At 48.0% G+C, this 15,053-nt stretch overlaps 1 protein-coding gene across 1 annotated transcript in view; it reads right to left on the bottom strand.

The window, feature by feature from the left end:
* Positions 1-243: 243 nt before the first annotated feature.
* The window catches only part of TESMIN (testis expressed metallothionein like protein), a 46,680-nt gene continuing 31,870 nt past the window's right edge, over positions 244-15,053 (bottom strand). The window contains exons 7-10 of the mRNA XM_020968380.2: positions 11,102-11,204; positions 9,197-9,334; positions 6,353-6,528; positions 244-3,700 (exon numbers count right to left, since the gene is read on the bottom strand). Of these exons, the coding sequence (XP_020824039.1) occupies positions 3,508-3,700; positions 6,353-6,528; positions 9,197-9,334; positions 11,102-11,204 (610 nt within the window). The 3' untranslated portion in view covers positions 244-3,507. The remainder of the gene's footprint in view (positions 3,701-6,352; positions 6,529-9,196; positions 9,335-11,101; positions 11,205-15,053) is intronic.

Here is a 15,053-nt window from a genome sequence, read left to right on the forward strand (position 1 = left end):
ATCACTGACAGGGCTTGTTGGGGTCCAGTGGATGGGTCTGATGAGATGCCTACTCCCAAGGGCTTTTGATTCCACACAAACCTAAATAAGAACTTGCCAGACATCAAGCTAATTAACCCCACAGCCTAGTAGAAATGTTTAATAAGAGAATTAAAATATTTAATATGTGATAATAAAAACACAGTACTTAAAATTACAAAATAAGCATTTATTTTCTAAATTAAAATACCAATATCTCTAGCAATAAATAATTTGAGTCATAGTTAAGTCTAAAGTATATATTATAGACCTACTAGGTGTTAAATATTGCCCAAATCAAGAGCACTTGAGCATTCAATCCTAGGTAATTTATACTAGCAACTGATGCACTAACTATGAAAGAAAACTGTCTTGTTTTACTTTATCATATTAAGGGTTGGCCCAGATAACAATTTTGCTTATTAAAAATGATAAATGTATCCAAGAATAACAAGAATTAAAGAAAAAAACATTTCAATTAGCTATCAGTGAATTCACACTTCTACCGAGTTAGTAAATAATGGCAGCTAAATGGTTAAACCAATACTAAGAAGAAAGGGCTCTTGAGGTTAGAAGGATACCAGTGGCCAGTACAGCTGTGACCAGGAGGATGGACAATTTTCTCAATTCAGACAACTGCCTCAATTTCTCTTTTACATGAAGGCAAACCACACTGGCCTCTGTCCCAAAGAGAAAAAAAAAAGCCCCCTTCTCCCCAGACCATGAGCCTGGGGATGACTTGGCCAGCTCTCACCCTCTGCTATGGTTCATCAAAGGGGAAAATGTCAATGAGACACATCCATGCAGACATGCTAGCCCGGGGTCCCCAGAGCACAGCAGAGCTGCTCTGCCCATCCTCACCGCTCCCATCTGCCCTTGCTCCACTCTTTGTACACAGGCCCAGTGGCCAATGGGCAGGCCAGAAATTGAAGTGCATTAAGCCTCATTATTTCCTTTGTAGGGAAATACAAGGAAAGGCAGCAAGGTTTGCACTTTGGGCTTTGCATGGACCCAACCCTACCTCAAGAAAGGAGAAGGAGTGCGCCTCCAAAGAGTCAGCAGGGAACCTTCCTGGGGAGCAGGCTGTGCTGGTGGTTTTGGACCCTCCTCAGCTCTTTCTCCTTTAGGACTAAGATATCGGGGGTTACCTGGTTAAGTAAAACTAGATGCAGAGATAAGCAAGCAAGAATGTACATGGGGAGAGATGGCCCTGGACTCCAAACCTCATGCCAGCTATACTTGCATCCATCACCCATGCTCATGGCAGCCCCTTTCACAGGAGAACGAAAGGGCAAATGGTGCCAAGGCTGAGCAGGGCAGAACCACCAAAGTCGGCCAGTCCCAGTCACCTGCTGCCTTTCGCTCCAGGCTTCCAGTAACGAGTGAGATGTTTGCCCAAAGAGGGAGGGATGGAGGCGAAGCTTTTCAGTGTTCATCTCGGTGCTTTCTAAAAGCCCTGCCCAGTTCTGAAAAGACTGGCTGGACTGTGCTGCTTCTGAAGTGGGGGGTCCTGGCTTCTTCACGATCCCAGGTCCTGGGTTTATATCATCCATGCTTTCTGATAGCTAGTGAGAAAGACGCTTGACCATAGCATGAGGTAAGGGCAGGATATTTGTAGTTTTAAATAACAACTATCAGTTTTCCCCATTGAAAATAAAAAGAAGTATAATTGTATAGTTTGTGGTCATCCTAGACATTAATTGCAGTCATTACTGTAGTGTTACATATACATTTGTACTTAAAGAGATTTTAATTTTAAAATAAGGTGGTACATTACTGGCTCTTTCCCTGTATTGATTCAACCAGGTTCTCTCTTTCTGGAGAGGTCTGGCAGGAGGGTGCCCTCTCTGAGGTAGAGGAAGACAGCTGGCATTTAGGCATTCTCAGATTTTCCAGCTTTGACTGAGGGACTCCTGGCTACTGCTGGCATCACAACCAGCGCTCTGCTGTGTGCAGGGGATGAAGTCCCTAAGTGTGCTTTAAGGAAACCCTGTGGAGGGCACATGTCTGGAGAAATCCTTAGAACCTGACCTGCCCTGGTCTGGCCTGGCCTCCCCTTCCTCCCTGGCTTTGGACTTTAAAGGACTCTGCAGCCAAGGTTGCAGTGGACTTTTGTCGGGCTCAAGGCTTCCTTCAGAGAGCTGTGTCCTCCTCTTCCCCTGCCATCTTGCCACACGTGGCCCTACACTGCTCTTTCAAGGTGGCCCTTTTCTTCAGGCAGTAAATGCAGAGGATGTGCCTGGGCGCCTCCCCCCTCGTCAGGGTCCATAGGGAGCCCAGAAGGGCTCAGGTGTGGAGGTCCTGCTCATTTGGACCCCTCCTCCTCCCCTCCCCTGCCTCCTGGCCTTCTCCTGAAGGCTCCAGTCCCCCAAACACTATGTGGGGATTGGAGCAGGGAGAGGACTAAGTGTTCCCTGTCTCCCCTTAAGGAATCTCTCCACAGAGACTAAGCTTTGCTCTTCTCCCTGATGGAGGGTTAAGACATGCTGTGGAACAAAGAGCCAGCCCTTCCTGTAATGACCAATTCATCTGCTTCTGTATCCACACGAATAGAGTATTTTGAACATCACTCATTTAACCAGGCTCTCCCTAAAAGTCCGTCACTTTATTGGGCAAACAAACTGTTCTAGGAGCAGCTGCTGTCACTAAGCACCGCTATCTGACAGAGGGGAGTGATTCTGATGCAAGGTGGGGATGTTTGAGACCTTTCCAACACTTGTGGGTGCTAATCAAACCTGTCTGCATGTCAGTGTGGGGCCACCTTTTTAAGGTAGGTTTTATAAACAATAGTAATAACAGTAACGCGCAGCACTAACAATGCAGGGGTTCATTGGAATAGGGGTCCTCTCCACAGTTCAAGAGAAACCCCCCAAGGGCCACAGCCTACCGATGCTGCTACTTACACTGGGTTTGGTTTGGTTTTTAAACTCTTAGAATGAATCAGCTAATTAGGTGACTCCAGGGGACCACCTACACTCTCAACATTCTCAGGGGATTCAAGTCTGACAATCCTTCAGCAATGGTAGCAGTAGCATAACTGCCCAGGTGAGAAATGCACTTCCAAAGAACTTTCAAAGAGAAGACCGTTGCCTAAGGTTGTCAAGGCAGGGCAGCATCTGTCTGTAGGGGATTCTCTGGAGAGGGTGAGATTGGGAGAACTGGAGCCAACCTTGGTTTTGGTCTCCCCCCCCACTCAAGGCCATCCCTCTACTTGCCAGGCTTCTCATGGGTGATTTCCCAATCCAAAGGGCCATCATAGGTTACAGGAATCCCCACCCCCCTCCCCCACATAACGGCATTATGGAGACATTTGTTGAAGAGACGTTTAGCTGCTGCTCTGTCCTCCAGAGACTCAGTAAACAGTTTCCTACAGTCATGGATGCAGATCTGAACCAGACCTTGCCAGCACATTTCCTACAAATACTAAGACACAGATTCCACTCTGAACATTGTCATGGCAGAGACCTCCGCATGATAGGATGCCCCAGTCTACTCGACTTTCAACCCTTTGGATTTGAATTCGGTATGAAGAATCTGGGATAAACACCTCCCAAACTCCTCCAGGATCATCTGCTCGGCCACACACGCTGAGTAATGCTCCTTCTCGGCCTCTTCCCCTTGGGCCAGCAGGCAGGCACAAGTCGCTTCCACCACTTCCCAGGAGATGCACGTGTAAGGTGGCCTGTTGGAAACAAATAGGTTGCAAGAGCCACGTGTCAAGGGCTGGTGCCCTTCAAGTTTGGATTCATGAGTCCAACCAACTGCCATGTGTCAAGTGAGCCACGTGGGTCTCCTGAGCCAGCACCCTACTGACTGGTGAGACCCTATAAAGAATCTCACTACCGAGGACAAATCTATGGGCTTCCTGACCCTGACCCTGGCAGGTTCTAAGCATCCTTGGCATAATTATCAAGCAAAACACTTTGCCCCTAGACAGCCAGAGACATCAAAATTTCCTGGGGCCAAATGCATCTCTACTGTTTAATAAAGACCTATTACAAAGAAAGGTTGGTACAGCCTGAGTAGTCACCTTTGACCTGAGGTCTCTAGTATGTCTATGCCAGAGCTAAAAACCTCACTAAGATAAAACATCAGCAATTCTGCTGCTGTTAGTGTGCCACCATACCTGCCCCACCCCATTCTACAAGGCAGTCTCCCTGAGGTGCAGGTAGCCCACCACTGAGCTCAGCTGTCCCCAGACAACAGACCCACCCTTTCCAGTTGGCATGAGATGGGCATCTTCCTCACTTACTTGAAGCCCAGGGTCACCCACCCCCACACCACAGAGAGGGCTTGGAATGGGTAGTAACTAGCTAATGAGCTGAGACGTCCTTGTGCCAAGCATGCCTCCTGTCAGGCCCCAAGGACATTCTGAATCACAAAATGGAGGAGCTGATGAGGCCCAGAGAGCCCACCAAAGCCCTCTACATTTTGGTTAGGGTGGGGGCCAGGGAGATGGAGGAGGGCTCCATCAAGGGAGTCTCCTCATGACTACTCTTGCTTCCACACACAGACTTGTACAGTGAGACTAGGTTAGGTGCCCCAGTGGATAAAAAGCTGAGCCTGGACTCAAGAAGACTTGAGTTCAAATCCAGCCTCAGATACTTACTACATGTGGGACCTGGGCAAGTCACTGACCCTTTACCTGCCTCAGTTATCTCATCTGTAACATGGGGATAATAACAGCACCTACCTCACAGGGTTGTTGTGAGGTTCACATGAGTTACTTGTTGTAAAATGCTTAGCACGGTGCCTGGCACATAGTAGGTGCTATATGAATGTTAGCTATTAGTTTTCTAAAGGCTATTATTATATAATACAGCTATTATATATAATATATCACCTATAAGATAGCTATAATAATGATATCATTATTATTTCTATTCAGCCATGGGTTTGTTCCTGAGCTAAGGATGGTTATAAAATACCTCCTGTACCCAGCAACAGATGAAGCAAAAAAACTGCATGAAAGTTTTCTGAGGAAGTTAAAGTGGCAGACTCTGGTGATCGGCCAAACATCGTATTAACTTGGAGAAACAGACAAATGAAACAAAAATCTGTAAAATGTGGTTAAGGGAGGGGGGAGCTGCCCTCAAGTAAAGCATAATAATGTGAACCCAATTTATCAGACAGAGACTGGGGCGTGTGAAGGTGTGTTTTACAGCTGGGTTTGGGTAACATTGCGCAGAGAAGACCTTGCAGTTCTTCCTCACTAGAACCTCTGTCACCTCTAAGTCGGCAGAATATCAGCTCCCTGAGGACAGGGACTGCTTCGTGTTTGTGTCCGCATGGCGCAGGGTGCCTGGCACACAGTAGGTGCTCAAGAAATACCCGTTGCATTGAGCTGAATCTGCCAAGACAAAAGTTCTGCCATGTTCTGGGCACCACATTCTTAAAAGGACGGGGCCGAGCAGGAGGGCATTCAGCAGAGGGCAACCCGAGTGGTGGGGACAAGAGAGGGCGTTCTAGGGAACGATCAGCTAAGGGATCTGGGAACACTTCTGCAGTAGAAAAGAAGGCTTGGGGCGGTTCATCAGAGGCTGCCACAGGGAACAGAAATTAGACGCGATCGGCCTGCACCCAGAGGACATAGCTGGGAAGGAGAAAGGCACATTTGGGCCTGAAATAAACTTCCTTTCCATGAGCGCTAAGCCCAAGTGGAGTGCCGCTGTCCCCCTCCAGGCCTTCGGGCAGGGCTGGGAGGGTGGTGGCCGAGGAGGCTCCTGTTCCGCTATGGATGGACACCGTGGCCTCTCAAACACCTGAGGGGCAGCTTTCCAGTCCCTGGGAGCCTTCTCAGCCAAACCCTCCCAGTGCCCCCAGCTGATCTCCTCTGACACCCCTCCCGGCCCTTCCCTCGACCCGGCTGCGTCCTTTGAGCTGTTTTCCTCAAACGTCCTTTGTGGCCCCAGAACTAAAGCACTCCAGAAATGGTCTGAGCAGGCGGAGGACCTTGAACAGTGTGTGGCCCAAGACCAAATTGTTTCTGCGGGGTTGCCGTGTTCTACTGTTAAATTTACAATCCACTAGAACCTCAGTCAAAACAGATGCCACGAGGGGCAGCCTGATGGCTCAGTGGATAGAGCACCAGCTCTGGAGTCAGGAGGACCCGAGTTCAAATCCAGCCTCAGACATTTCCTGGCTGTGACCCTGGGCAAGTCACTTTCACCCTCATTGTCTCCAAACAAATAGTTGCCCTGAGCTCTGCTTTTGGCCACCATCATGCATAACATGCGTAAACACATGTCGCCTGGTCCAGATTTCTTCTTGCCTTCCCTCCAAGTTTTATTTTTGTTTTCTCCTTACAATTCTCCTACAATGTAAAGCCACCTACCTGTCCTTCCTCAACTTCGGCAACACTGCTAACGTGGATGGCGAAAAAATATGGCTGCCTTCAGACCCCCCAATCTCCACAAAGTTGGGCATGTTCAGGAGGGTTTTTCGTTCAGGGCTCTCTTCATAATTTTTGCAACCAATACATTTGCAAATGGAAGAACACATAATTTTGGCCTGGAAACATAAATGCTTTGATTAAAAAAATTCAATTGAGAAAACACTTAGTAAGTGCCTTAAAAGTGTAGAAAGAGCCCCTCCCCTGCTCCCCCCAAATGTCAACAAACCTTATTTAAAACTGACCAACCCCTCTTTGAATCTTAATTGGTTGGGGGAAGTGTGCAAGGAGAGAAGTGATCAATGAAGAGAAATTTCTTGCAGTTCCATAGAAAACCTGCCAGTTTCCACATTAAAAAAGGCAGAAGATGAGGAGTGGACCAGAGAGAGGCAAAAAGGGGAGGGAGCAGCAGCAGAGTAGAATCGTGTTCTCCTTTTTGTGAGATGCTCCTTTTTATTCTCCAGAGCCCTAAATTAACGGGATCAAGATACAGCTCCTGACAGTTAAGTGACCGTGGGTGACTGGGCGTGCACGTGCATTTGCACATTTTGGTGTTTTTATGTATGTGTTTGCATCAGCAAATTAGCCAAGCCCTGAGCAAAGCGAGAGAAGGGGTTGTTTGCCCCCCCCTTCTAGGAATCCCAGAACACGAGGGAGGTGCAATGGCCCCTGTAAAATGGGCACTTGGCAGAACTGTCCAAGGTTCCTACTCTGTTCTCTGTCTATGAACCAAGGAGATATGGCGAATGTCATTTTTCATGAGACTCCAATAATTGGGCCACAATCCCAGAGCCAAATTCCACTTTATACATAAATTTATTTATAAATAGTTATAAATGAAATTTATTTTACCTTTATAAGAGAAAAGTAGAGATTAATTAGGCATGGATAATGATGACGATGATTGTCCTGGACATAAAAACAGAAGGCTTTCCTATTCATGATCACTTTAAAACTTTGGATCAGAATTCAGCACAGTGACAGACACGTGCTTAATGGCCAGCATCGGGGACCCCAAGAACAAGAGCCAGCATTGCCAGGATGTGTTTGCCAGAGCGGCGCCCTTCATCCCTAGCCTCTCAAAGGCTGGTGCGTCCTTGGACTTTCTTCTGCAGCTCAGGTCCCCAACAGATAATCTCACCACCCTGGGGTCCAGATTTGTTAGGAAGGCTGGAATAGCCTCTGCACAATATTCACAGGTCTCCCCTTCCTGCAGAAGACCTCACATAGAGAAAGACGTCTTCTTTAGGTGAAGGTTCCTCATTGGAGAGGTTTCCTCTTCCTCCATATTTCCATGTCCGACATGGCAGATGATAGAAGACAGAGAGGAGGAAGAGGGAAGAAACTAGAAGACTGGGGATCCCCTGCTCTACTCTTCTGCTGGTAAAGCCCACACCCCACAGCTTAGTCCTCACCCGCCTATGAAGAAACCACCTGGCACCTTCTCATCTTGGAGGAGGGAGGCATGGTGGTACCACATACCTGTAATCTTCCAAGGGGGTGACAATATGTTAAGTAAGAGCTATGTGGGGGGCAGCTAGGTGGTGCAGTGGATAGAGCACCAGCCCTGCAGGATCTGAGTTCAAATCCAGCCTCAGACACTTAACACTTACCAGCTATGTGACCCTGGGCAAGTCACTTAACCCCATTGCCTAGCCAAAAGACAAACAAACAAAAACAACAACAAAAATAAGAGCTAAGTGCAACCAAAGCATCATGTCATGCCAGGGGGCACTGAAGCAGGTCCTGAGGAGAGTTTGGGGATCACCTCAAGGCACGGATATTTGAATGAGAGCAGATCAAGGAAATCTCTTTTTACATATTAATGTTGATTAACATTAACATAATAATATCTGTTAACATACTTTCACTGCAGAGGTCTTCTTTCATTGTACAATGGCCCTAGAGAAGGTCTGGGGAATCCACAGGGGCCACGCTTTGGTTTCTGAAGGAACCAGGATCTCTTGGGACTCCTCAAAGTAACTCAGGACCTTGAAATCCACAAGAAACCAGCAAATCCAGATCCCTGCAGCCTCCCACAGACAGAGAGGGCTCCACCAAGACTGGCGGTGTACTCGTGGCACACAGAACTGAACACTAGGCCCAGAAGTGGCGGCTGCAGTTGGGGGCGGGGCCCCACTTGTAGATCAGTCTTACACTTCTGGAGGTACCCAGTGGTCCCTCGGGATCCTCAGTCTTTGCATTGCTGTCTCTGGGCATCCTTCAGAAGGCAACGTGGGCTGTCTAGTGAGTGAGAGACAGACTACTGAAAGCAGCCAGGCAGTGTGGTGGACAGAGCAGGGGACCTGGGATCAGGAACACCTGAGTTCAAATCTTACCTCAGACACTTACTAGTTGTGTGACCCTGGGCCGGTCATTCGCCCTCTCTTAGCTTCCATTTCCTACACTAATAGCACCTCCCTCACCTGACTGTCGTGAGGCTCAAATGACTCAACACTGAAAACCTTAGCATGCTGCGTACGTGTTAGCTATCATCAGACACATAAGCCTTTGAGGGTCTGGCGTCTTCCTGTTGCCTTTCTCTGCATCTTCAGCACCTAGGAGGTACCTTACTCAGGAGTAGATGTAACAGTAAGTACTTGTGGACTGGCTTCCAAAAATTCAAATTACTTTTGAGAATCAAATATAAGCTGGTAGTTTTTTATAAACTGTAGTAAAAAAATTAGTTTTCTTTTTTAAAATAGGGCAAACATTTTTGTGAACCGAGTTACTTGAGTCAGAAAAAGTGAAGATTTTTGGAAAAGGCAGGAGATGCTAATGACTCACCTCATAGCACTCACAGTAATTCTTAAGACAGCCTGACCTCTTGCAATTACACCCTTTGTTATGGCGAGGCTTAATATCCCCTAGTTTTCCTTTCCCAATCTTGGGTTGGAAGGCTTCTGGATTTCTATCAAGACAGGCCTGAAAGAGAAGGAAAAGGCAGATGAGAAATTCCGCCAAAGTTTTGGTGCGTATTACTAAATAATGCATTTCAGGACTCTCTCTCTCTCTATACATACATACATACATACATACATACATACATACATACATATATACATATACACACACACACACACACACACACACACACTAATGCATATGTCCCCATGTTTCCATATCTGCAATACATCTTTAGCAAACAGTCAGCATATAACCCTGGTAACTATAACAGCACATTACCGTATCTTTTTATTCAGTTTTTAAAATTTACCTTTATTTCAACAGTTTCCTTTGCAGCTACATTTATAAAAAGTGATTTTTGTACTGTTAAATTTAGAGAGTGCTTTTTCCTTTATGAAATTGCCGTGATGGTTGAAGTATACACTACGATGGGGAAATCTGTTATCTGTCTCTCTCTGGTTATCCAGCCACAGCAGAATTTGGATGGGATTTTCAGTCACATTAAGGACTGTTCCGTCTGCGTTCTGAATGGACAATTCAGTTAGCTGAAATGACTCTAACAACCATGTTAACACGTGTCATTTTCTTTTTCACATACTGAGAACTTTATTTTCAGAAGCTAGGTGGAAACATAATAGGCTCCTGATCTGCTCTACCATCAAACAGCTGTGGGGGCAAGTCACTTTCCTCTTTGAGTCTCAGCAAACCCAGGACTCCTCCTAACTGCCCTCCTACAGCACAGGGCTATGGGGAGTTAAGTGCTTTGCCAACAGTGACGTTGCCATTGGCTTTCCAGGGCTATGACCCTTCTTCCTTCCTCCTTGGCTATGTGACCCTGGGCAAGTCTCTTAACCCCATCACCTAGCCAGAAAACAAACAACAACAACAAAAATAAGAGCTAAGTGCAACCAAAGCGTGTATGGATGCGGGAGACCAAGGACCCAAGGTTAGGAGGAGGCCCCGAATTCCACAGATGAACATCACTTACATAAACACCCTCTGGAGAATAATGATGATGATGATAATAGCATCTTTGTTCAGTCGTTTTCAATCATGCTCCACTCTTCATGATGCCATTTGGTGTTTTCTCGGCAGAGGTATTGGAGGGGTTTGCCATTTCCTTCTCCAGCTCATTTTACAGATGAGGAAACTGAGGCAAACAGGGTGAAGTGACTTGCCCGGGGTCACATAGATAGGAAGTGTCTGAGGTCAGATTTGAACTCAGGAAGATGAGTCTTCCGGACTCCAGGCCCTGCACTCTATCCACGGGGCCACCCAACAACTCTAATAGCATCTACATAAGGCTTGTAAGGTGTGCAAAGCTCTGTATCATCTGATTTGATCCTCACAACAACCTAGGAAGTAGGTACTCATTTTACAGATGAGGAAACTGAGGCTCAGAGTTAAATGACTCACCCAGGGTCACAAAGCTCCTTAATGTCCGATGCAGGATTTGAACCCAGGTCTTACTGATTCTCTAATCTAGCTCTCCATCCACTAGGGCCTGTAGTTGGCTCTAAGCCCAACCTGACCTCTTCCTCCCTTCTCCTTCGATACCGTTTTGGAGCCTGCAGGAGTGGCCACACCTCATGGAAACGCTCTCTTGCGCCTCTGACCGTTAGGGCAGGGGCACAGTCCCCGCTGCGGGACAGCTCCGCCCCCCCCCCCGCCTCCCCCTCCCTTGGGGAGTGAGGAGGGCAGCCGGGGGCGCCCGTCTGGCCCTGCCGCGGCCGCGCCTCGGAGCCGAGCGCATCGCCTCCGGCTCGCGCGCCCGGGGCTCTTTACCTTAATGGCTTTAAACCGCTCCATCTCGTGGCGCAAATTGTTATAACAGTTGTTGCAGTTGCAGTTGTTGCAAAAGTCGCCGTTGGCAAAGCAGTCGCAGTACCTGAAAAGAGAGCGGAGGTGAAGACGGGCGCGCCGGCACGAGCGAGGCGCCTCCGGGAGCTGGGAGGGCGTTCTGACCCAGGAACACCCAGACCGCGCCAGAGGGCTATCGGCAAGAGCCGCGGGCCGCCGCCGCCTCCACCACCCGAGCTAAGGTATGGCCGGGCATCCGTCAGCACGGAGCCCTGCCAGGGATGCAGCGACCACACTGCCAGGGACGCCAGGGAGGGCCTGACTTGGGATTTCATCAGCTTAGGGAACACCCTGCAACGAAACTACCAGTGCAGGTGGGCCTCGGCTTTGGGAGCTGGCTGGGGCCTAGAGAAGCACCTTGGCTAGCACCTCGGCTAGCACCTCACAGCCAGCACGGGTGTGGCTGGGACAGGAGCCCGGGGGAGGGTCCAGGCTGATGCCAAGGCCCGATCTCTCATCTACAGCTGCCTATTGACGGAAGGATACACATAAATCCCTCTCACGTATTTTTTTCCTGTTGAGATAACACTTGCTTCCTTTCCAATAGAACCACCATCTCCCTGTGCTCACTCTATTCACCAGTCAATGTCCTTCCCAAATGTCCCAGGCTATTACACCACCCACTGGGGGGGAGTCCCTTCAGTGGCTACAAGCATGGGCCCACTAGGGAAAAGGGCCATCTAACAGGTAACCTGCCAGCCCCCTTCCCATCATGATTCTCACCTCGCCATCTTCTGAGCTGAAAGCTAATTCATCTGCTATGAGTCCATGAAGAGGTAGGTCAATTATGTCACTAAACTTTCCTCTATGTCAATCACAGAGGAGAGAGTTATGAAAGAAATGAGTGACAGCATTTCTATCATACTTAATTTAGCTTTCTACATGCCAAATGATACATATATTAGCAGAATGCCAACCTAAGAACAGCCATTCTGCCCTGTGATTCTGTGTGGGTCAGAGAGAGGATTCCCCTGGGGCAGGTGAGAGGCCCAAGGACCTTCCTGAATGCCCCTCTCAGACAGATGAGAGCACCATAGCTGGCTCTTTAGCACACTCCCCCAAAGGCACTTGTCCTGCTACTGGGCTTGGAAGCCCAGAGACCCTGTGGCCCCACAACCACAACGTTTCAGAACGGGCACGAAGGAGAATTCTTTCCTTACCCAGTAAGTGGTTTTGTGCAGCCGCACTGCAGGGATACCCCCATCCCTCCCTTCCCTTTTTTCCTCATCTTTTTTCTTCTCTCTCTCTCTCTCTCTCTCTCTCTCTCTCTCTCTCTCTCTCTCTCTCTCTCACACACACACACACACACACACACACACACACACACTCTGTATCACCTCTGACCCAAGGAAGGCTTTAGGGACCCATAGAATCCCCAGGAGCACAGGATGAAGACAGAGAGGACCCAGGAGACCCATAACTTTCATGACAGGGTCACTTCCTGTTCTGAGGGCATGATTTAATGGGAAGCACATTGGACTTGGGCTCTTGTCCCCAGTTCGACCACAATTCCCTTTGTAACATCAGTTTCTCAAACTGTAAACTTAAAACCCACATTGCATTATGTCCAAGGGTTATGAGGATTCAGTGAGGTGATGGCTGTATAGTGCTCTGTACAAAGTACCATGCTAGGACGTAGCCCCCTGGTTCCCAGCCGTGCAGAGATCTTACCTCCCGCTCTCTCACTCACTTCCTCCTACCTAATCAGTTACAAATTACTGCTTCATGAGATACTCAATTCCCTTCACCTGTCCCCTGGTCCAGGCCAGTTAGGGTGAGAGCCTCCTAACTGGGCTGCCTCTTCAATGCAGTCTCCACCGAGCTAGCTGCCAAACAGATGTTCCTAAAGCACATCCCTGCTCTTCTGGAGCCTCCAGGGCTCCCCCCCCCGACTTTGGATAAGTCATAAGCCCCCTGCCCACAGTGTGGCTTCAGCTTCTCTTTCCAGGCTCCCCATCAGGTAGCAGCACTCACCTGCTCGTCTTCACATAGCACTGGCCCCCTTCCCCGTCCATGCCTTTGCAAAGCTCTTGCCCAGGCCTGGCATGTTTTCCCTCCTCACTTCTACCTCTCTTCTAAGGTTCCAGAGCCACCTCCCCCCAAAGGGCTTCCTGCCCCTGCCCCCATCACCATGTATTTATTCTGCATGTACCTTTCTTTCCCAGCCTATGAACATTCTCTATCCCTCCAAAACTGTACAGTCCTGGAAGGCAGGGGCTGTTATTAGCACCTGGCATGCAGTAGGTGCTTAATGAGCTCTTGTAGTTTGGATGACTGAATACCTATTTCATATTGATTTAAGAATCACAGAATCTCAGCATGGGAAGGAGTCTCCTCTAGCCCAACTCATTATCCCCTGGACAATAATAGCCCTGATGAACGGTGTCCAGCCTCCGCTCAAAGTCCTCCACCCTTCAGGCCTGTGCCACTGTGGGGCAGCTCTGGTTGTGAGGAGCCCTAGCCTTACTTCCAGCCAAAATGGAAGGGCCTTCAGAGACCAAACATCCCTCAGAAAGCAATCCCCACTTTACCATCTCTGTGGTCTGGCCCCTATCTCCCCCATCCTGTCCACAAGGATAGTATGAGAGATGAGGCCAAGCATAGCTCACAGCATCTTCACTCAGAGTGAATGATATTGTACTAACATGGCCGTGTGTGATGCTGTGACATGTGAGAGAACATATAACACATAGAACCCTGCGTGGCACTTCCTGCCTGTACCAGGCAGTCAGACAACAAACATGTTAAATTAAGCACCTACTATGTACCAGTCTTTCTCGATCTCCACCCTGTCATCCAGATCCATTAGATCTCCCTCTTAGCTCTACATCATCTACAAATTTGGAAGGCTACCTATGCCTTCCTGCAAGCTAGTAACAAAACAGGCTCACAGTGGCCATGGCCATGGCTGCACCCTCTTCTCTGCTCCAGGCTCATTAGTTTTCATTTGTCTTTAAAACATGGCAGATTTCAACGACTCCGCTCATGGGCTCCTCAACCCAGAGCTGGGGGGCCCTTGTCCAACTTCCTCAGTCTACATTTGAAGGGGAAGAGGACTCCCCCACAGTGGGCCAGTTCAGTACCACCTGACATACTATCTCCCTCCAGTCCAAGGGGAGCCAAATGAAGAGGTAAGGGAGAGAAGGGATGAATAATCCACAGAGAGTGAAGGATTCTTTTCAATTTTCCCCTTCTCTTTTGCTACCTTTTTACTATAAAATCTTACTCTCTTTACTATTAAATCTTATGGCCGATTTTCCACATAAGAAATCTATCTATAACAAACTTATCATGGAAAAAAGGAGAAGGAAATTCATTTTGTCAGGTTGTCTTCTTAAGAATGAAATAAAGCAGTGGACGGTCAATGAATATGCTTGTCATAGACTCTTTCCTTCTTCCCTGTAAGCACTCAACACCCCACTTCTATTAGACCAGTTACATAAAATCCTTAAAGAAAAAAATGTACCTGCCATAAACATTTGTCCATCTGGAACACAAGGTATGATGACTCTTTAGACTTAAGGACAGTCTGATTTGTAAAATCTCCAGGGACTCCCTAGTTTGTACTCAGTCCAGCCTCCTCCTTGCCTCTGATTTCTCCCTCCTCCCTCTCTTGCTGGCCGTTTCGCCATTTCGTTGCTTGCCAACCAGCCAAAGGGCTGAAACTCAAGCAGGTTTATTTGGTTGATGTGACCAGCTACAGCACGAGGTTTGTTATGGAAGAAGTGGAGTTGTTAGTTACAATGAAGATTTTTAAATTCTGTGGTCTTTTTCCATGTTTCACACACTCTCTTTGCTGTTAAAAATGACATTTAGTCTGTCAATAAACAAGGGAAATGATGTGTGTGTGCGCGCATGTGTGTGCGTGTGCGTGTGT

The sequence above is a fragment of the Phascolarctos cinereus genome, unplaced genomic scaffold, assembly GCF_003287225.1.
Source record: "Phascolarctos cinereus isolate Bilbo 61053 unplaced genomic scaffold, phaCin_HiC Scaffold_9;HRSCAF=440, whole genome shotgun sequence".
NCBI classification, from domain to species: domain Eukaryota; kingdom Metazoa; phylum Chordata; class Mammalia; order Diprotodontia; family Phascolarctidae; genus Phascolarctos; species Phascolarctos cinereus.